The sequence below is a fragment of the Oenanthe melanoleuca genome, chromosome 1, assembly GCF_029582105.1.
Source record: "Oenanthe melanoleuca isolate GR-GAL-2019-014 chromosome 1, OMel1.0, whole genome shotgun sequence".
Lineage (NCBI taxonomy): Eukaryota > Metazoa > Chordata > Aves > Passeriformes > Muscicapidae > Oenanthe > Oenanthe melanoleuca.
In genome coordinates this window covers 19,367,911-19,390,288 of record NC_079333.1, presented here as the reverse complement: position 1 = coordinate 19,390,288, position 22,378 = coordinate 19,367,911, and the positions used below count along the sequence as shown (strand labels likewise).

The 22,378-nt window shown below is 36.6% G+C and overlaps 1 protein-coding gene across 38 annotated transcripts in view; it reads right to left on the bottom strand.

Annotated features, from left to right (window-relative positions):
• Nucleotides 1-22,378, bottom strand: part of ABI3BP (ABI family member 3 binding protein) — a 130,756-nt gene that overhangs the window by 101,710 nt on the left and 6,668 nt on the right. For all 38 annotated transcript variants that reach the window (XM_056483381.1, XM_056483507.1, XM_056483331.1 and 35 more), the window contains exons 2-3: nt 8,315-8,494; nt 181-249 (exon numbers count right to left, since the gene is read on the bottom strand). In XM_056483381.1, coding sequence (XP_056339356.1) covers nt 181-249; nt 8,315-8,494 — 249 coding nt within the window. The remainder of the gene's footprint in view (nt 1-180; nt 250-8,314; nt 8,495-22,378) is intronic.

Sequence of the window (22,378 nt, the reverse complement as noted above, 5' to 3'; positions counted from 1 at the left end):
TACAGCATGTGTGTGACTATTGACTAGAAAACAGTGTCCCACATTTTACCTTTTCACATATGGAATTTGTGCATCCCAGTCAGATGCCCTCAGGTAGAAACATCTTTTCAGAGAAACCCAGCAAAAGGTTCTGTTTTCTTTACAACATTTTAAGAAAGAGATGCAGTAATATTAAAATACCTGAACAAGATTTCTTGTTATTTGAAACACGTGCTGGTCTTACTGAAACCAAATACCGTGGCTCTGCATCTGCAAATGAATGAAAAAGCAATTAGTACAGATGTGCTATTTACTTGGAAAAGAGATTAATCTGAAATTAGTAAGAAAAAGTCAATTAGTCAGTGAATTCTTGACACATTATCCAATCCTTGTGATCCTTAGGCTGTTTTCTTTAGAATTCATGGGGTTCAAAATTACAAATGCTTTGATTAAAACAAAGGTTGAGATGTTTATTTTAGTTTGGGGAATTCCTCTTCAGAAATAAGATTTTCCCTTACTCTGAAAACCAGATGTCAGAGATTTCTGCCCTTAATTATTTAAAGTCAAGCTCTCTTCTCTCTTAACTGCAACATGACAGAAGTTGCCTTAAGAGATTCTAGCAAGATATCCACAGGCTCACTCTATACCAACCAACATTATTTTTACTGTAGCTTTAAAAAAAAAAAAAGATTATTCTACATAGAGTTCTTATTCTAGTTTAGGTACATTCATCTAAGTGTTTAACTATAAGTAAGATATTGAATTTCCTGTGTATTTCAGTGTAACAGGCACCTTGAATTCTACCAGCTAAAAAGAAATCATTCTATTTTCTCTTACACCCACATTTCTGTAAAGAGAGAGAAAGGAAAAGCAGTACCAAAAAATCCAAAGCTTGCTGTACTACTGAAAAGGTTTTGCCAATGTGGGGAAAACCAGTCTAACTTAACTTCACTGATTCTGTGCATGTAATTCACTGGAAATTCATTCTATGGATGTACATTAATTGTTTAATTAGTCTTTTTAAATGGGTTCCACCTGCACCCAATAACAAGATAAGCACTAAAAACAGCTTTTCAAAGTAGTGTGGAAAAAAGAATTAGTTATAAAAAGGAGCCCCAAAGTACAAATGCCTCTTCATTTACAAAAAATGTTTTTTAATATTTTGAGGGGTACAAAAGTGTGCGACCTGTGTAGCCACTTGGACATTTTTTATATTGAGACTGAAAACTAGAAATAGGCAACACTTTAAAATAATTTGGTTTCCCTCTGTTTTAAACCCACTTGTGAGACTCTTACAACTCTCACAAAGTATTCAACAGGATTATTTTAAAGCATAGAAGTTCAAGAACTACAAAGCCAGTCTTCAAAACTCCAAAAATTTATGGGTTTATCAGTAAAATGTCCAAGGATTGTGAAAGAAAGTTATTCAAGTACTTGGAAGCAGTTTTTCCCTGCTCCATAAATGGAAAAGTTAATTCTGGCTGATATCTAAAAATTACTTGTGTAGCAGTATAGAAATAGATTAACTGCTAAACAAAATATGGCAATAAACAGACTGTTAATGCCTCACTGGACATCTCAGCTACAAAACCTGGCAGTTTTCAGAATTCATCAGTTCTAGCAGGTGTTTTTGTTCTGTAGCAAAGTGTTCTCTGTGGAAATATTTTGTGTTATGTGGGGTTCATCAAGATTTATTTTGGTGACTTTAACAAATGTTGCCTTAATAAATAATACAACACATTCCTATTTTCCAGAGAATTCATGGCTCTTATGACTGTAATACAACCCACAAAAGGAAGTATTTAGGAAAACAGGCTCAGACTAGATGTTGAGAGAGTGCTGTTAAGAGCAGAGGAATGTTTAAAAAGTCACTTCTTTAGAACCACTGAATTTAAGACAATAAAATCATTATAACTGAAATTAGAAAATGAAATTATTAAACATATCCATTCAATACCTGGGATAAAACAATAAATTTCTGTCCTGTACTTAGAATATATCTTAATTTAGACATATGGTTCCATGATTCCTGAGCAGACCTACCCATGCTACTATACAGATGCTAAGAGTAGAGCAAATGTAATTTAAGTTAAATTCACTGGTTTGAAGCACAGTATCAAAGCATTATGCATGGACTGGAGGACACATGCCTTCAAATGCTTTTATGCTGGGAATATATATATTCTATATCCAAGGCACCTGAAATTAAAAAATGCAGAGAGTTTTTTCAATATCATATAATGAGCCCTGACTCATTAGAAATGGGAGTTCTTTCTTAGCCTTCCACTGAAATTCAACATTTCTTTTAGTAAGTTCAGAAGACTACTGAGTGTCCACACTAATTCAGTCTTCTTGCTGAGAAATGTGACTATCAGTCATCACCACAATGCTGAAATCATCTGATACTACTATGACTCAATAAATTTTCAGGGTGTTAAAACATTGCCTCACCCAACTGTTAAATTCTGTCAAGTTACAGGAAATATTTCATGATAATCTGTGTTCTTTTATGATGCCTATATCTTCATAATCCATTCCACAGATCCATGTCTATATGAAACAGGAATCTTGGGGAGAGGCGAGGATCACAACAGAAGAAAATGAAAATTCTGCAGAATACCAGAACTTAAATAAAACCATAATTTACTTTGCACTAATTCATTTAAGGCTTAAGAGATAAACTGCTGAAATAGAAGGCAGGTAGGAAAATGTGACAGTCACAAAAATATGGATGTTTGACTGGATGTAATTATGATTCACAGAACAGATCAACTATTTACATGAAAATATATTTAAGAAGAGAAGCTTGTTTGAAAAATAAAATTATAGCCTCAAGTTAGAGGAAACTACACCACAGAATACAGACAATCCTGTTTGCAACTGAGTATTTCTTGTTTTCCTTGAGCTGTATTTAGTAAGAAAAGGATAGTTACTTATTAAAGATCAGTGTTGAAATGTCTTGACACAGATGCATGAATCCAACATCTGCCTCCAAAAATCATTTCAGTATTAATCAGTACATAACAGAGACATACATGATAAAGATACAAAATATAGGTCTGTCTGTCTCTCATCTGTGAGGATCCACAATCTCATAAATGAAGGATCCCTAAAAAGCAAGGCAAGATTTAAGAAGTCTGAAATACACACTTACTATTAGTAAATAAAGTTATTAAAAGAAAAAAGCTTCTATTACCCACATTAATAGCTTATGAAGACAACCAGAATGTAACAAACATACATGCCACTGGCATATCAGAGTAACATAGAGAGCACTTACTTCCCCTTGTCAAGAGCTACGCTACCAAACCAATGGCAGCAGGCAACTTACATGCACTACAAAATTCTGCATTTGTTCAAACAACCTATTCAGGGCTCAGCCAATATGCACTTGGAAGCAAAACAATGCAAGAATGAGCTGACTGATGAACTCAGAATAAATCTTAAATTAGTGTTGCAAATGCATCATTAGAATTCATGGACCACTGCATTCAGAAATCAAAACAAAGTATTTTTTGGCTTCAGGCTGCAAGTCCTTAATCTGTATTTAGGGATTGCTAAAGACTTGCAATGGGATGTTGTCAAGGGCAAAGCTGGAGGAAGGGGAGGATGGAAAGTCTTGTAGTATAACAATAATGGGAAAAGAGAGAAGTGGGACAAAGAGGCTGGCATGAAGGAACCCACTGCTGATCAATGCACTGATCTGGAGGAGAGGGCATCTGCTGGCCCTCTCTGGGTCCTCCCTTCTACTAGCTCAGCTAGCACTAGCAATGAGAATCTGCTTTCTGGTAAGGCAGCAGGAAGCAATATAATGCTGAATTAACATTCACATTATTTGGTATATGGAAAAGCATGTCGACAATATAACTGCCAGTAATCGTTCAGATGTAACAAACTGCACAGCAAGATCTTTTAGCTAAGCACAGATCCCTGAATTACACTTTTTACAATGTGCTCAAGGTAGTACCAGAACCCTCTCATATATATACATAAATACAAAATTCACCCACCACTCACTGGTGTTGTTAAAGCAGGATTACCAACACATCCTCCTCTTACACTGCACAACCTTGTACAAGAAAAGGAAAAGCAAAAGCATTGCCCAACTTTGAGCTGGTTTTAGAAACTGAAAGGGAAAATAATTTTGTTCACTCTGTTAAGTAATTGCTGTTCATTCTTACAAAACCTTCCTATCTCCACCCAAATTTTTGGGTTTCTCCAACAGTATCAACAATTTCTAGGAGGCTGGCTTGTAATCTTTGTAGCCAAGTTAGAAAAGACTAACACAAATTTCTTAAGTAAATACTCTTTCTTTACGAGTCAGGAAGACTGAAAAAAATAAGACAAAGGTTTAAGTCAAGCACAGAGCTTTTGGATGGGTCCATTCACATTTTTATTAGACTAGCTGAATTAACATCTTGATCTCTTATTGAGACTGTCTGAACAGCTTCCACGACCAATAATAATAATTGTTTACTGTCATGTGAGTACATAAAGTACACTCAGCACAAACCACATCTGGAGTCCTGAAACAGAGATTCCAATTCTTGGAAACAAACTTTGCTGCTGCCTTGCCATTGTCATTGATATTTCAGTATAATTCAGATCTATCTACCAGTGCATGAAGCTGCTCAAGACAGTAGAAATTCATTACAAGTTCAGGAAATCCAACAGAATCCCTTTCTCTTTGCACATGCCCTCTACAGGCAGATCCAAATTTATTGATAATGTTATGCAATTGCTGCCTCAGTTACTATCTAATTTGCAAAACAATGGGAAAACATATTTTAAGATAAGAATTACTGCATTGAGGTGCTGAATATTGTAATGGATGAAATACAGGTGAATGTCACATGTTGTACAAAGTCATATATCTCTCCTGAAAATCCTAGAAAATGTCACATCCTTAACAATTACTTTAAAAATACATCCATCTATAGATATGTAATTTTTTAAATTAATGCAGCTGCTGACTTCAAGCTTCCTCTTAACAGGATCATAAGAGGTGTGTGACCCAGCAGAAAAGCTGACAATAAATTTCATACTAACCTACAATGGCTGGGTCAGAAACATGGAATTTGTGAGCCTCAGAAATAGATATTGTTGTGTATATTTTGTCATCTTCCAAATTCCAGTTCCAGCTGGGGACAATTATCCCAAACAGAATACTGACTATGCTGCTCCCATTAACAAAACCAGAGCTAAAAGCAGAGCTAAATCAAGGAAATGTGGAAATGTCTGCAAGGCTCTTCATTCTACCTTGTGGACCTATACTGTGTTAGAAAGGAGAAATGATATTTTAAAGGATTGATGCCTTTTAGGACAGGAATAATGACTTATATGTGAAGTCTGCATGTTTTCTTACATTGGCCTAACACCTAAATTACTGTAGGTTTTTGTTTTTGTTTGTTTTTTTCTTTCTTTTTTTTTTTTTTCTTTCTTTCTTTTTTTTTTTAAGCAGGGTCTATACCTGATTGTGTACCTGTACAATTTTTCCTTAAAAATTTTCACAGAAAAAACGATTTTAACACTACCAAAACAAGATCCATATTATGGATCTTCCATTCTCCTGGATCTAATCTCTCTCCCAGGGGATTATATTCCACAGCATTGCTCCTTAATGAATTAGAAAAACATACCTTTTAGAAAGTTACAAATGCCCTTAAATGTCCATTTCTAATATTTATCTTTCAGCTACAAAACAATTTAAGGTTCTGATCATAGTCCCTAAATTGGCTGGAAAAGGTTTCTCTTTCCAGGAACCACTAAAACTGACAAGAAAGGAGGAAGCATTAAATTTTATTAGTCTTGGTCTAAGTAGACCACAGTGAATTTTCATATCCAGGAACCACTTCCTCCACATCCTGTTCAGTAAAAGCCTCACCTACCACTGTTCAGAGAAGCCTGTAAACTCACCTGCTTTCTGTAAAATTCAGGTAAGTCAAAGCATGAGACGACCAAAAAGGACTTCTCAGAGCAAAAAGGAATGTTTTTTTTGTATAAACCTAGTTGTTTTGACTGTGAAAAAAAGTGTGGAACACACTGAAGACCATTTTCAGAGTGTGCAGTGGCACTTGGATCACTAGAATATCTAGAACATGGGACAGACAACCTTGAGTGTGAAATTTTAAAAGTACATTGTTTAGATATGAAGATAACATACTAGGCCAACTTTATCATATATGAGATATACTAGGAGTAAAAAGATAATTTGAGATTTTTCAGCAATATGGTCTAGAGGGTTTATATGTCTGGCATATCTCTTGAGTATTTTTATTGTCCCTCTACAACACCTTGCTTTTTCTAAAATCACTATAAAATGTATACTAGAGCTGAGGTCTCTGGCTGCCACAATAAAATGTAATAATTTTTCCTAGAATTGAGAACCACTCTGCAATTCTTCCAGTTTCTGCCAGCAACTGATCCCCAAATATGGTGGGGAGAAGGGAGTGTGCTAGCAATCATCTCTGTCTTCATTTCTGCCACACAAGTCACTCTAAAGTAGAGCCAAAAGCACAACTGATGTTTATTGCTTTAGCTCGTGTTCCATACACATTTGGAAAGCACAGTCAAAGCTGCAGTTTAATGTTGTGTTTAATATTTGTGAAATGAAAAAGATTATGCACTCTTTGCTTCCAATAAACGGGTCCCCAAGGCATACAATCTAACTCTAAATCTCTCAACTAAAAGCCACAGCTCCAATAAACATACTGGTAATTGCATTAAATAAATGTTTGCAGCTTGAAGTACATATTGCTGATAACTTATTTTACTTCTGTCTTTTCAAAGATGGCATTTTCTCAAGGTTAGAAATGCATTTTGCATGTTTAGTTACTGGACACACAGAAGGCACAAGCACAGATGTATTGTCACAAGGAAACTGTCACAACTTCTATAAGCATGAGGGAGATTAAATTTTGACATTATTCCCCTTTGAAATGATCATAAAGGAAGAGTATTCCTTAACATTTGTGGTTTTCCCTCTCCAAATGGATGTGCATGTGGCCAGTGCTCTGATGTGCTGTAGAACTAAAGAAAGTGACCTAGTTTCCATCCATTAACTGTTATGGTTAAACCTACAAAATGAATATACTTGAAATTCCAGGTGACGTAGAGCTTCCAGTTTTGCAAAAGATTAGGTATAAAAGCATCTCTTAAATGGGAAGTGCAAATCATCTTAGATGATGTTATATCCAGTCCTTTTTTTGCTCTTTCTTAAGATCTCATAGTATCTGAAAAATATTCCTCACTACTCCTGCAACAGACATTGTTATGCCTGATGCACAGCATACTACAGAAAGTTCTGTACATCATTCTTAGTGAACTAACTGAAAAGTTACACATAGGGTGAACCAGTAAACCTGATCCAGCTGAAATGATGGTTTTGAACTCAAACACTGGATTGGTGAGAGAATTACAAAGAGATCCCAGGAGTACCAACTCATGAAAATGAAAGTTAACCTTTGCCACAGTGATCCTATCAGTCTCTAATATCTTAATCACTTCCTGTCTAACATTTCATTTTTCTGATTTTTATTATACGGTTTTCAGCCCAGAGCAGACACCCACAGTGGCCTTTGACCACATCAAAAACATGGCAATTTTTACTTCTATGCTCATACATCCTTTCTTTCCCCTTGTTTTACACCAAGTTGACCACCATGGCAATGATGAGGGTAAATTGATTCATTTCAGGCTAGAAAAGCTTAAAGAAATCAATAGGAAAATTCTTAGGGATTTAACAGATTTCTCAAAAGGTCAAATCCTGATAAATCAATGTTTTAATAATTCATTCTTCCTTCTCCCTATTTCAGATAACAGAATATAGCACTCTTGACATGGTTTAATCTCTTCCACAAAACAGCTCATGGAATTCTATCAGTAACATCTGACATGGAAGTTGGAGGCTAATCTGTAACATGTAATACTGGAGTGGGTCCCAACAGGAAGAGGCAACATTTTGATATGAATGTTTCTGTCAAAAGGAATCAACCACACAATTCTCAAGACTGTTTCACTGCTTCATCTATTGTTTTGTTAAAAGCATGTCCATTTCCCTCATATTCTACTTTATAGCTACATCTTTAGGCAAACCATCCATTTGATCTGTGTTCTAGTACAGTCTCTCAGTAAAACAAAAACACCCAAAACAAACACCAGTAAGCAAACTTTTCCAAACAAGAACTAGTTGTTCTCTTTGATGGATCTGCTAGTTCTACTTTCCACTGAAACTATTGACAGCAACCTTAAGCAAAGACAAAGAAACCCTGAGCAACCCAATAAAACAAAAAATTAGGTGAACAAAAGGTTCATATTCTCCTCAAAGATGTCTTACCAAGTTCTGTTAGGTAATTTTTTCCTTCTGCAGGTAAAGGAATGTACTGATTAGAAAAGAGGTTGCTTCCGTAACCCAGGACAAAACCTTCCAGCTTGGTGCTTTGGCTTGGTCGAAGATACCTCATGCAAACAGTGTCATCTGTTGCATTGATCTGAACCTTCAGACTCTGCCTTTTCACTGGGGAGAGAGTGAAAAAGAGGAGATCAGAATGCATTATCTCACCATCACATGTTCAATAATGGGACATGACAATACTACAATATGGGGCTGTTTAATTTGCTAATAGCATGCAACTGAAAAATTTCTGGAAGGTGATGTCTCCTGGAAACACAATGTATTTTAAAAAGTGAACTAACAGTCATGTAAAGTAGTGGCTGCCAATATGACTGTTTTTCCACTAGTTTAGCATTATCATTTGCTTTAACATCTACAATTGCAGAAGTAAAACCATGCATGAAGTAAGTGGAAAAAATGCAAGTATTTTTTCCCTTAAATGCAAGAGTTATAGTAGTATTAGCCATATGTAGGACCTTTAGGAGAAAAATGTACAAGCTTTTGGTTTGATTTGTTTTTGCTTCTTAGTAGAAAATATGAAGTTGTAAAATTAAACTAATCAGTTAATCACACTCAAAAATTATTGTGGAGAATAAACAGTAACTAGATTCAAATAAATCTTCTATAATTTTTTTCCCTATGGTTGGCTGGAAATGTAATTTTGCATTTGGAAACACACCAGGACACCTAACTAACATAAATACTTTACTCAAAACTACGAAGAAACTATTTTTAAACACTCATTTTTATGCTTTCCAGGGGAACAGCACATAAAGTAAGAAACATCTTGTATATCCATCTGCAAAAATTTAACTTTTAGCAACAGAGAATGACTTCACAACACAATAACTAACTTTTTAGCACAAGTTGGTGTTTTGGCTTCCTCTTGGTGGGGTAAGGGAGGATTGGCTCTTCCCTTTTCCTTCCTTGGTATGTACAATTTTAATACTCCCTTGTTACTGTTAGGCATATCATATTTTCAGAACTGTTGAATTGCTGGCTTTTCCCCAAACTTACAACACCAGCACTGGACTAGTACATTTTGGGTTGTTATTTCTCTTCTCATTCTCAAAATATAAACTTTTATCCCCAGCAGATTTTCAGGCACCTGTCCAATCCTGAGGGCTGAAATTAACTTATCAGGAAAAAATAGAACTTTGCAATCATTTTACTTCAGGAACTAAATCCTGAAGAAAAACTATGAGATAAATGATAAATAATATATAGTTGAAAAATAGGGTAGAGTAATACAAAATTCTAAACTTTCTTTCTTTCTTTTTCTTTCTTTCTTTTCTTCTTTCTTTCTTTCTCTTTCTTTCTTTCTTTCTTTCTTTCTTTCTTTCTTTCTTTCTTTCTTTCTTTCCTTCCTTCCTTCCTTCCTTTCCTTCCTATCTTTCCTTTCTCTTTCTTTCTTTCTTTTCTTCCTCTTTCTTTCTTTCTTTTCTTCCTCTTTCTTTCTTTCTCTTTCTTTCTCTCTTTCTCATCTCTCTGTCTCTCTCTGTCTTTCAGTAATTGCAGGCTGATATTGAAAGTTTCTGTTGACAAGTACATACTGATTCTCTGGTATCACCCCAAAATACCCTGGGTTTTTTTGAGAAATATTAATGACTAGAGTTGCCAAGAGACCAAAACCCTCACTTTGTTTTAGTAGATGATTTGAGCATCTGCAGTTGTCTGCACACAGAATGTAAAGCCAACACTTTATGCCTCTTCCCTTTAGAGAAAGAAGCATACAAGTAAAATTGATGGAAAACATCTGCCTCCCTTCCTTTATCTAAAGACTGATCAAGAAAAATCATTCAGCCAGGAAACTGTCACAACTTTCCAAAGGCGACTCTGCCAGGTTCCAGAAGACTGCAAGGCTTCTAGAAAACTCAATTCTCTGGCATTTTCAGCAGTGCAATACCTTCATGGGGAAAAGGGAGGCAGTTGCTTCTAATCTCTGTGACATCCTAGCTCATTTATTTTCAGTACACAGGACTGCTGAGGATGTGCAACTCTGAATATTGACAGGGCTCCAGGTAGCACAAACCAGGAAGAAAACACAACAGACTTCAAATACCTCTAATGGGCTTCACAAAGACACTTAGCAAAAACTGGTAACAAAGTTTAGGATTATTTTCTCTGACTGACAGTGAGCTGCATCTGTTTAAATTATGGATTCTTCAAAACCCGTTAAGCATGATTGAAATTAGATTCTCCTGGTCTCTATTGAGTATTCATATCTAAGAATAAAATAAGACTTACAGACTTAATTCAAATATGGTAATTTGATTTCCATAATAAATTTCTTAATCAGTCTCAAACCTGAATTTATAAAAAAAAATTAATGAAGATCTATTTAATTTTAAATATACAATAATTTAAACAATTTTCCCCACAATTGGATCTGCATATCTCTCAGTTACACTTTTTATCAATTTGAAGACTTAATTCTATATTAAGATTACATTCAAGCAGGTCTGATTTCAGTTACATGGATACTGTTGTTTATTCATAAGCAGTCAGTCATAGTGACAGTCTTGATTTTATTAAAGCCTTAAAACTCTCAGTGAGGTTTCTGCAATTAGAAAGCTTAAATGGGATCCCAAAACAGTAGCAGCTTTGAGATAAGACCCTTTAGACCTATTTTTTGTATCTAGCATATCAAAACCACCAAGAGAGCTTTTACACTCAAAAACAGTTCTAGCCAAAAAGAAAAAGGAATAATGTATTAGAAAAAAAATAAAAAATAAAAAAGAGAATAAGGCAGGAAAGAAGAAAAGGAAGATGCACTTGAAATTTAAAAAAAAATAAATCCTTGTCCTCACCTGCCCTGTTTTGACAGGGCAGGTGATTTTCCACTGATTTACTTTTAAGTACAGCACAGCACTTTTAAGTACATGGCCTCGATGGCAAAAAGCATTGCAGAGCCCCTGCAGAGTATAGGAGAAAAACATTAAGAAAAAATTATTTAGGTTGGAAAAGACCATCAAGATCATCAAGTTCAACTATAAACCCAGCACTGTCAAGTCCACCACTAAACCATGTCCCCAGGTGCCACATCTACACGACTTTTAAATACCTCCAGGGCATGGTCAGTCTGTTCCAATGTTTTATGACCCTCTTGGTGGAGATGTTTTTCCTAGTATCCAGTCTAAAGTTCCCCTGGCACAATTTGTGGCCATTTGCCTTGTCCTGTCACTTGTCACTTGGGAGAAGAGGCAGACCCCCACCTGGCCCCTCCATCCTCCCTTCAGGCAGCTGTAGAGAGAGACAAGCTCTCCCCTGAGCCTCCTTTTCTCCAGCTCCCTCAGCTCCTCCTCACAAGACTTCTGCTCCAGCCCCTTCACCAGCTTTGTGGCTCTTCTGTGGAAATGCTTCAGCTCCTCAGCATCTTTCTTGTAGAGAGAGACCCAAAATTTAATATAGGATTTAGCGTGCAGCCCTACCAGTGCCAAGTGCAGGGGGGTGATCACTTCCCTGGTTCTGCTTGGCACACTATTGCTGACAAAGGCTGGGCTTCCACTGGGCTCTTGGCCACCTGGGTCCCCCTGGCTCATGTTCAGCTGCTGGTGACCAGCACACCCGAGTCCCTTCTCATCAGGCAGCTTTGGGTTGTCATGAGCCAGGTCCAGGATCCAGCATTTGGCCTTGGTGAAGGTGCACAATATCCAGAACCTTTCCCTCATCCAGTGAGTGACAGTGAGGAGATCAGGTTAGGCAAGCAGGACTTGTCTTACCCAAAGCCTGACCCAAAGAGCAGCAAAGAGCAAGGCAGACAAATCTCCTCCTTCACTCTAACTCAGCTGCGTGTTTTTCAGGGAAAATAACTGCTAAAGCAACAGCACAGATGCCACACTTCATGTGACTAAACCACATTCCTATTCATGGGCTTTGTGCATTCCAGAAAATGAGAGATTAATATTAACTGGTAAAACAATAAATGGCCAGTCTCTGGAAGAGTATGAAGAGAAGTGGAACAACCAAGGACAAGGAGAACTCAATCCTACGTACTGCACAGACACTGCCAGTCTAGCCAGGAGCAATGTGGATATAAATGACATATAAATTACCTTGGTAAATGGGGACTGTCCCCAGGAGCATATCAGCAATATAGATCTCACTTGTGTGGATCTCACAGTGTAACCAGGAAAGCATTCTTATTCTGAGTGTCTCTTTTAGTCATCATTCAGATAAACGTTCATTAATACAACTGAATGGACAAGAGAATTCATAGGAACTCAACTGTCATGACAATGTGATACGAATCTATTTGATTTTGAGAAAATAATTTTGTCATATTAGGATTTCAGGAGACCTTTTTTCCCCTGCATCTCCTTGATGGAAGACTCCAGTGATAAACTAGATGCTCTCTAATTTTTGCCAGTTTTTGGCATTTGTTAGTGAAACCCTGGTCTTAAGTATTTGCATTTGTAATGCAATTCTTTTATATTGAGGCCATTTCCAAATGGAAGATTCTGAGATCTATAGCTACCTCTGAAACACAATCTTTCCCTCCATGCTTGCCAACAGAAATTCCACATTGATCTGCAAGTATTCTCTTCAACAAAAGTCAGCTGATGGCCAAGATCAGCAGGAGAGACTGCAAAGCACATCTGAAATAAAAGCACGATGTTGAGTGCATCAGAGCACTTGGAGTGTTGGAATCACCCTAAGGAAAGGAGTCTGCCTACACTGGGAGAGAATGAAAAACAGCTTGATGAATCAGCTGCATCAGAGGAGAACCAGCCACCACCAACTCCTCAGAAAGAAGAAAATAGCTACCAGTGCCCTGAAGAATCCAGCTGGAAGAACCATAGTTTGGCTAGCTGGAATGTATAGGCAACAGGAGACAAAAAGCAAAAAAATACTGAAACTTTTAATAGTTTAGATGTTACTTTCAGTCATACCAGGAGTCTACTGCGCTCTTTAAGTGTGCATGGTCATCAAATACAGTCCTGTATTTTGTTTTTATCCATAGAGTGAGGATCCTTGAACTCTGCCCTGCAAAACTAGAGGGTGAAATACAGCTGCAGCATATTACAGCAGATTTGGCTTTGTGGCCAGAATTCCTTTTGCCTTACATTGAAACTGTTTATTCTCCACCATTTCAAAGATTTTAAGGGGCACGAAGGCAAGACCCAGCACTGCCTCCCAGAGTGCTAGACAAATGAAGTGTGTCTTATGAAAATATATTAGCACCATCTATTTGTAAGCACTACCTCACTTATTCAAATCATTCACAGCAGTGCTTTGATTTTTCCAAATCTGGTGTCATAGTACCCCCAGGCAAGTTTTCAATGATAATCTAAAACTACGAAACTTTTATTTTCTGCTCTTTTATATTTTTATATTTATTTTGGCTGCCAAACATGAAGAAATATTGGTTGTTTGGCTGCAACCCAAATATATCTTAAAAAGGGAAACATTTAAAAATAGTTCTGTTTCTATGTACTACAATAAACAAGACACACTTCTAAAGCAGCCACAACCACAGAAACTAAATCTAAATAATTTAGGGTAGAAGGAACTTCTCTAAGTCATCTAGTTCAACTCCCTGCTCAAAGCAGACCTCAAGTTGCTCAGGGCCACATCCAGCTGAGTCCTGAACACCTCTGAGGACACAGATTCCATAACATCTCTGGGGTAATCTGTTTCAGTGCTTAGCATACTTCTGTTTAAAAAAAAAGCCCTAATATCCAACTGGAATTTCCCATATTCCAGTTAGTGTCCAGTGCCTCTTGCCAAATTACTCTGCACTTCTGCCCAAAATCTGTCTTTTTATCCTCTGGTCAGATAGCTGAGGACAATGTCTGATCCTTTCTCATGACAGATTACATCAAACACTAAGGTTCCTAGCCATGAAAATCATATTCACAAATACTCTGAATGATGAGAGTAAGTATGAGAGCAACCAAGAATACCTTTTTAGGGAAGGGTGAGATAACAGCCTTGCATGTAGTTTTGTCACTTGCAAATGAAGCTCCCCAATTATTTTTTTCCAAGTATTATTATGACTAGACAAGTCTAACACAGCTTCAGAAGAACAGGCTGACAACAGGCAGCAGTTAACTGTGCAAAACACAAACAAGCATGAATATCTACAAAAACCTAGCTCTTAAGCTCCCAACTCACACCTTCAAACTACTTTCATATCAAGGAGGGCAACTTTTCTTAGGTGTACCAACATTCTTAACAGAATGCACACAGCAAATAAAATAGCATACACCATCATTCCTTCCATATTTCTTTCATATTTTGGGTCATTTTAGTAATTTAAATGATAGAGAAATTCACTGCTAAAGGAGTATGAGTAGCTGGACTATGCAGGAGTGAAACTCCTCAATAATGATGTTCAGCTGAAGGTAGTGACCTGAAAGAAGAGATGCCCAGGGTGACTCCCATCCCTTCCTGTGTCCCTTCTCTTTCAAGGTCACTGAAACCTTTTTCTCTAGTTGTTATGCACATTTAGTTTTATTACTGCTAATCAGAAATATTCTGCTCTTTAATGTTATAAACTAAATATATACTTCTGAATGAGAATTGTTACAGCACTTCTATTACAAAATTACAAGGTTTTAAAACTTGTTTTGCCAATTCCTCTCCAGTCATTACTACTGTTCAGAACTGAGTTAATAAGCTGTACCCATTAGTACTTTAGGACCAGTTAGGTCAATGCAGAGGCAAAGATGTAGTTATTAGCAATTCCAGCTTCTATTTAGCTACATAAATAATTGTATAAAGGAAATTTTTCACTCAGATGTTATCATCTGTTTTGCCTGTTTTCAGGTCATTCGAGAACTTAGCTGAAATTCCACTTCCATTTTTATCACTATCTCCTTCACACCATCTTCTTTAAACATGATGGTTTAAAATTATTTTTGACTTAGTAAAGTACCTGTCGTTATTTTTAGGGTGCAAAGCTGAAAACAGTCTGGATTTAAACTTGGGATCCCATTTGAGTGGTCCAAGCCCCTATTTCAGCTTTCATGTTGCATGTCGTTTTTCATTATTTATTAAAGTAGGAAACAAAACTGAAAACAAGAAAGAAAACTGTTGTTTGAAAATAACCAGACCTGCAGCTCTGATGGAAAAGGGAACAGGAGTTAGACTTCTGAAAACTTCTTTGGTATGATTTACAACGACCTGACCCTGGCTCCTCTTGTGGGATTCTATTTAATTTTTATTTTAAACCTTAGAAAATTCAGCTCCTTTATGGGTTCAGTTAATAAACTTAGTATGGTGTTTGATGGCAAAAATTTATAAAACTCAATATTGAACAATTTAACATTTTTGGAGGATAGGGACAAAACCAAGCCTACTCATTATTTTCAAAGCCTAATGCCCTTTGAAACTCCCTCAAGTTGAATAATTTTTGATAGATAACACTTTTAAAATAAACAGCGCACAGATGTGAAAGACAAGATAAAAACTACTTGTAAATAAAACAACCTGAAACCCTTATTTCAATTTAGATTATGGATCATTTATTTGTTGTAGGATAAAGCTTAATTTTGATCTGATGACCTTAGGTTCTCCAGAGCCCTGTTCCCCTGGCTTTACTCTCAAAGTTCCATATTTGTTGCTGTTTTATCCAGACTGGCCTGGTATGTATTTTTCTGGATATAATTTCACCTGGACAGAACTGATGAGACAGTGACTGCATCTTGCCCAGAAGAGCTGTCTTTCCAATCCTGGCTTCTTCTCCTGTCCAAGGAAACAAGTCCAAGGCAACTCCACCCAGACTGGGCTATGAAGAAAACTGTCCTGGCCAAAGAACCTGATAGATTCTGCATAAATATCATCACTAAAGGCAAGCAGAAGACTATGAGGAGCAAGGAGAGTCTAAAAATGTTTCTGAGTTTAACTCTCTTTTTTTTAAGCCTTTAAAGAACATCAGCCAATGCAAACACCAAAAGAGAAATGTGGTCTTTAGACATGGCCTCATACTCATACAACTGATAAGCTGAATAAAATCAGGGACTTTCTTAAACAACTTCTGCTCAGTAGGAAAAGCTCAACAAAATACTAAGAACTTGAGCAGGTGAAGAATTCCAATGTTGGACTGGCTCTGACCATAAACTTCAAATGTGTTGAAGCAATTGGTATTAAAGACCATAGACCTTAATGCAGGGAGTTTATTATAACTCTTATAACTCTGTTCACAAGCAGGCAATGCATTATCACTCCCATTACTACTCAGGCAGTTTGGCATCACCACTTCCTTAAGCCACCTTCCCTTTACAAATATCAGTACATTTTTGAAGAATTGAAAATCAAAGGCATAATAAATAAAAAAACACTATCTGGAACTGCAGTCACCTTTGCTTCCATAGAAGAGTGAGGACATTACACTTTACAATCCAGGATGTTAGTGTTTCTTACTGAGTGCACAGGTAATCTGCTACATGGCTGACTGTGTACTCAGATTGTAGTGAGGGACTCATTTCCTACAGCTGCTTTGGAGTCTGCTCCTTACATGTGATCACCATTTATTACACCATAATACATTAATTTTTTTTTCACTCTGTGACTACTCATCTGGGCATCTTCTGAAACATTTTGGGGAGAACCATGCAGAAGAAAAAAAATCAAAATAACAGACAGCTAGAAAGTACAAATTCTACTGTGTTATAATAAGGCAGATCCAAATCAACAGCTAAAAAACCTCAAGCAGTAATAAATTGAAATGAGCATGTTTATCTGTGATAATAAAACAAAGTAAGTAATCATCTTCGGTGATAAATATTACCTTATTAGCCTTAATCCAGGCAATTGAAAGAGCAAGACCTTAGTTCAGTATTCTGCAACATAGAATGATTAGATGATTTTAAAGCTAATTTTGTTCTTCCTCCTTCTCTGATTCAGCACATAATCATGATTTTAGGGACAAAACTGCTTAAAGACAGTAGTATTTAGACAGCTAGGAGGATTTACAAGCTGTAGTAACAGAATAAATTTGAAACCAGCAAGTACTTCCAACCCTTTAGCTGTAAATTAATCTGTAACTCTTGGAATCTGCAACATATCTAGCTATATTTCAAAATTGTTACCTTCTTTTTTTTTAAATCTGAAGAGATGGATCTCAGTCCTTTTATGAAGTAATTCTAAATTCTAAAAAGGTTCCTTACCACTATTGGATGAGAACATAGAGCAATGCAAAACAGACCATCTGGATAAATCCAGAAAAAAAATCAAATTCAATGACTAGAGGTACAGAGGATATTACCCAGGAAAGAAGCCTGAGAAAACAGCAGTCATTGAACTTAGAGAAAAAGTGCACAGATAGATATGAAGACAGCATGCAAATATATACAGCAAGCAAACAAAGCCTTGAGGAAAAGCAGTATAAATTAATTCTGATTCGATATTTGTGAAGTGACAAACTGTAGCAAGGAAAATATCTGGAAAACTGATAGGAAGTTACACTCTGGAACGAACTGTCTCAGTAATAAAGTAAGGTTGTCAAAATGGACAGAAGTCCATTCCAGGCCTATGTTTCCTTGAAAAAATGACTATTTTTCCAGTTGAAGGCTACTACTTTTGTTCTGCACATCTATCTATGTACGCACCATAAAGCCTCAAGGAGGTCTGCCCACCTCAGTGCTCTGTGTGAATTCCAGTATCCTACTTTCTCTCTAACATACAGAAAATGAAAATCCAGCAAGGCCTGGTCTCTTCAGTATATAGATAAACTTAGGAGGATTGCCAGGGAGAAGCAAGATTAATTTGTTATGTGAGAAGAGAAAAATATCTCAGTGCAGTTGATTGAGTAAAGGCAAGAAAGAGCATCCAGGAAACTGCAAGCTGTTGCCCCTGGCCTCAGTTACAGGAACAGTCACACCTATGCAGATGATCAACCAGAGGGTGATTTGGAACAGCCAGAGCAGATTTACCAAGGCCAGGCTGTCTGGCAAAGCTTGCTGCCTTCTGCAATGTTATTCCTGGCTTTGCATACAATGGGAAAGGGGTGAATATCATTTACTTGAACTCTGGCACAATTTCCACAGGTATCCTTCCTGTCAGACTGGAGAAATGCCAACTGAATGCCTACACTACAGAGAAGATGGAAAACTGGGCTCAAAGAATAGCAGTCAGTGAGTGAAAGTCCAAAGACCCTTTTGACACCTCTTTGATATTGTTCAAGAACCTGGTTCTTGAGCAACATCCAGTGTAATTCCTATACTAATTTCAGTGAGGGAGAATGTTTTGTGCTTTGTGTATACTTAGGAAAGAACTTGGGTTGGGGAAATAGAAGCAGATGAGTTGTCCACAATGACCTGCTTTGAAATGGAAGGAAAACAAACTAGATGGAGATGCCCATTCAGTAAGAGGTGACATTCTGTTTAGAAATCCCCCCACTATGCTGGGTATAGTGAAGCAAGAATCTTTAAAATAATATGCAAAAAAGCTGGAAATGGAATGGGATTGTCCTTTTTCTGAAGGCACAATGGTCTTCCACTTCCAGCATTGCAACCCACATATGACCCCACAAAATACCTGTGTTCTCTGCTCAAAATAACACCCAAGACATACAGGACTTCAAATAGAGCAAGGATTAATAGCTCTGAATGGCACTTGGCAAAGGTTCTTGCAATATTCTGTGTTAACTTTGGAATAAATTCCCCACTTTTTAGAAGCAAACAGATGATAAAGCAATTAAATATCTGAAGCACACATACGAATTCTTAGGCGGTGTTGTATATCAAATGCTAAACTCAGAAAGAGTAAAAAAACTCTGTCAGTAACAAAAGCAGTACTGAAATATGAAATTCTGTTGTGCTTTGACAACTATGATTTGGGCTCATCAATGGAGTCAAGTCTATCAACAAAGCTTTTAGCCAGTTACTTCCCTTTGGTTTAGAAAGCTGTAGACACAAACAAACAAACAAACAAAAAACCAAAAAGCCAAAATGTAAATTTTAAAATATTGCCCTATGTTTCCAAAAGAGCACTCAAGATAAAGTGGTTTCACTTATGTTCCTGATCTCCAAACTGAATGTTCTCACACATGTCTATGACACTTGCTGGATACAGTTCAGTCCTACAAAGATTGATTCCAACTGCACATAGTTTTTCCAGCTGGAAAATGTATCTCATCTTGCACCATTAGATGAGACAGATCTCAAGACTGATGACCTGGCTTCTTACTACTACTCTAAAATATACCCAACTAAAAACACAACAGATTAAGAAAAATCAGAGGTGATCCTTTTAATCTTCTTCTACATTGTTCCACATTCTGAGTTTGCAGAGATCAGAGGAATGATTCTGCAATTCAAACACATCTGGAGAAAAAAAGCAACAAATTGCCAGTACATCTTTAATTTTTAAAAGTACTAATAAGTACTTCATAAGTTTAGAATGTATTACTGAATTCCTAGATTTGACCAAAATCTTTTTCAGCTCTATGAACACATTATGAAGCAGAAGTTAACTCACCCTAAAAAAAAACTAAAATATGAAGTAAATGGTTCTAAATCAGTGGATTTAAATAATGGACACCAAGCCTGGTAAGTATACAACTTGTAAAATAAAAGCTATGTCTATGATTAGGTGAGTACTAAGATAAGACAAATACTTATTTTTGATACTGAAGGTGTTTCATCTTTTCTCCCACATATTTCCCTTCCTACCCATGACATGGCAGAGAGTTTATGTTCTCTGACTGTATTTCCAAATTCCTTATTTGGTACATCACCTGCTCTTTCTTCATGATGTTGCCTTTCTTTCAGAAATGAAAGAAAGCAGCAGGAAGTGACCTCTCTTTAAATCTGTCTTTCCATGTCTACACTTTTTTAAAAAATAATTTCTCTAGCTGATGTTTCATTGAAAGAAAAATGCCAATAAAGAATACTGTCAGCTACACAAAATGAAGCCTTATGAAAATTTTGGGGTGAGACAGGGGCATGTACATCTATGCACAAAACATCAGCTAAGCAATCTTTGTAGGCCTGACTTTGCATTTTCACTTGTACTTCTCTCAGGCATTTATCCAAATGCTCATGGAGAATTTATGGTATGTAGGAAGCTGTGTCTCACTCATTACTGATCTTGTAACCCAGTGTGCAGCAGATTACATTAATTCCCAAGGAATGCTCTCTGACTTAAGAGTGTATTAAGCACATAAATAATGCTTCATGACTTCAGAGTTTTTAAATGAGATGGTCTTCCCTGTGCCAGTTCTCTTTTTGACAACTGACAAGTGTTTCAATACTACAAAAACAAATTATTGGAAAAAAATCCAGAAGGGACAGGTCATGGAAAAAAATTATTCACAATGCCTGATGTTCCAACAGGGCATAAATGAGATTATCTATTCCCTGTATGTAACTTCTCTATGGCCTTAATACTATGAGCAACCTCACAGTGCCTTCAAATAAGTATAATAGTAGCATGTGATCTCCCTTGCTAATTGCTGTAAGTATATGTGAGTGGAAAGAGAACTCAGTAAACATATGTTAGTTTTATTACTGAGAAGCTGCTTTCTAAGAATTCATGGCTGTACATTGACAACACAGTAATGCTTTTATCAACTGCTATTTGACCACGTTACCAAAATTGTGAGAGTACAGGGGACTGATAAAAGTATGAAAGAGTAAAACAGGTAATTTTTTATGTAATGCATTTACCAAAAATGAGTAAGATCCCACACTGCCTTTTGTGTGTGCACCTGCATGCCTCAGTTACTGGAGAGTCTATGTGAAATCACACTCATGACTTGCTTACTTGTGTGCAAGCTGAGTACAGATTTTCCATTGGAGCAAAAATCCCCAAATCTGCCAACAATTCAAAATAAGTTCTTCAGCTAAAATTAATTGCATAATTAGTATTTTAATATTTAAAAAAAATAATATTTATACAGACTTGATTAACAAAAGACATAAATTAACTCCTACTCCATAATACCAAGTGAGTCATGTCAGATGTATCAGCTACTAAGGAGCACTGAATAACCAACACAAGCAAGAAGACAACATTTCTATTAGAATTGCCAGTTTTTGTGTTCCTCATAACTAAACCAAAGAGCAGGAAGGAATGCTGAAGAGATGCAGTATTGGTGCTTGTCAGATCATAGTTAAAAGCTGGCCCTCATCTGTAAGACAGCAAATGACAAGCTGTCACTGTGGAGCAATTTCATAACCATGTTCACACAGTAAATGTCTCTTAATTAGCTCTATGACAAAAGAAGGAGAGCTATTGACTCAAGCTGAATATGAAGCCTCACCACTTTTACCTGAGTCAGCTCTTCATCAAACTAAGGAAATTCATGGCTCTTCAGCCTGACTGCAGCCATTTCCCTGACTGTGAAACAAGCTGCACTGTGCTATAAATAAAAACTCTGCCCTGCCATTTAATCCAACTACTTCAGCATTTGTGTGAGCCACAGAATGGAACTCTGCCAAATGTTCAGGTCAGACAGCAGAGCTTTCTTTCTATTATTTGTTTCCCAAAGTTCAATTTCTTATCAGCTTTCAGACTATTGCACCCCTGCCTTTGTTTTCAGTGTGTTTGTGCATGTTGTACAGATACACCGAGATTTCAAAAGGAAACTGATGAGTGATAAGGTCTGAAAGTCTTGTAATTTCCTCACTGTGCATTTTTCTTGTTCATGTATAGGCTTGAACTGTGGTAATGAGGTAATCTAAATTGCCAGAAAATACTTTATCTTCGAAGTCAGAAAACTACCTTCTGGGACATTTCAAGTGTACATATCTGTATTTTTGAACCAACCATAATTTTATGTATTCTAAAATTACTCCAGACTTTTACATCACAGAAAGAAAAATTAAAGTGAATAATTAATATAAAGCAGATATTGCAAGCAGCTGGCAAAAGAAGAAATGTCTTTTCCAAATGCGAGTTTAAAAATAATGTTATCACACATACAGTCAGTCCTATAAAATTGGCCAAGTTCCCAAAGTATTAATTATGTAAACTCATATCAAGCACTCTGGCCATTTATAGATTCAAAAACTAATACCACAACTGCAAATGATTGGAAAGAATCTTTCCCCACTTTAT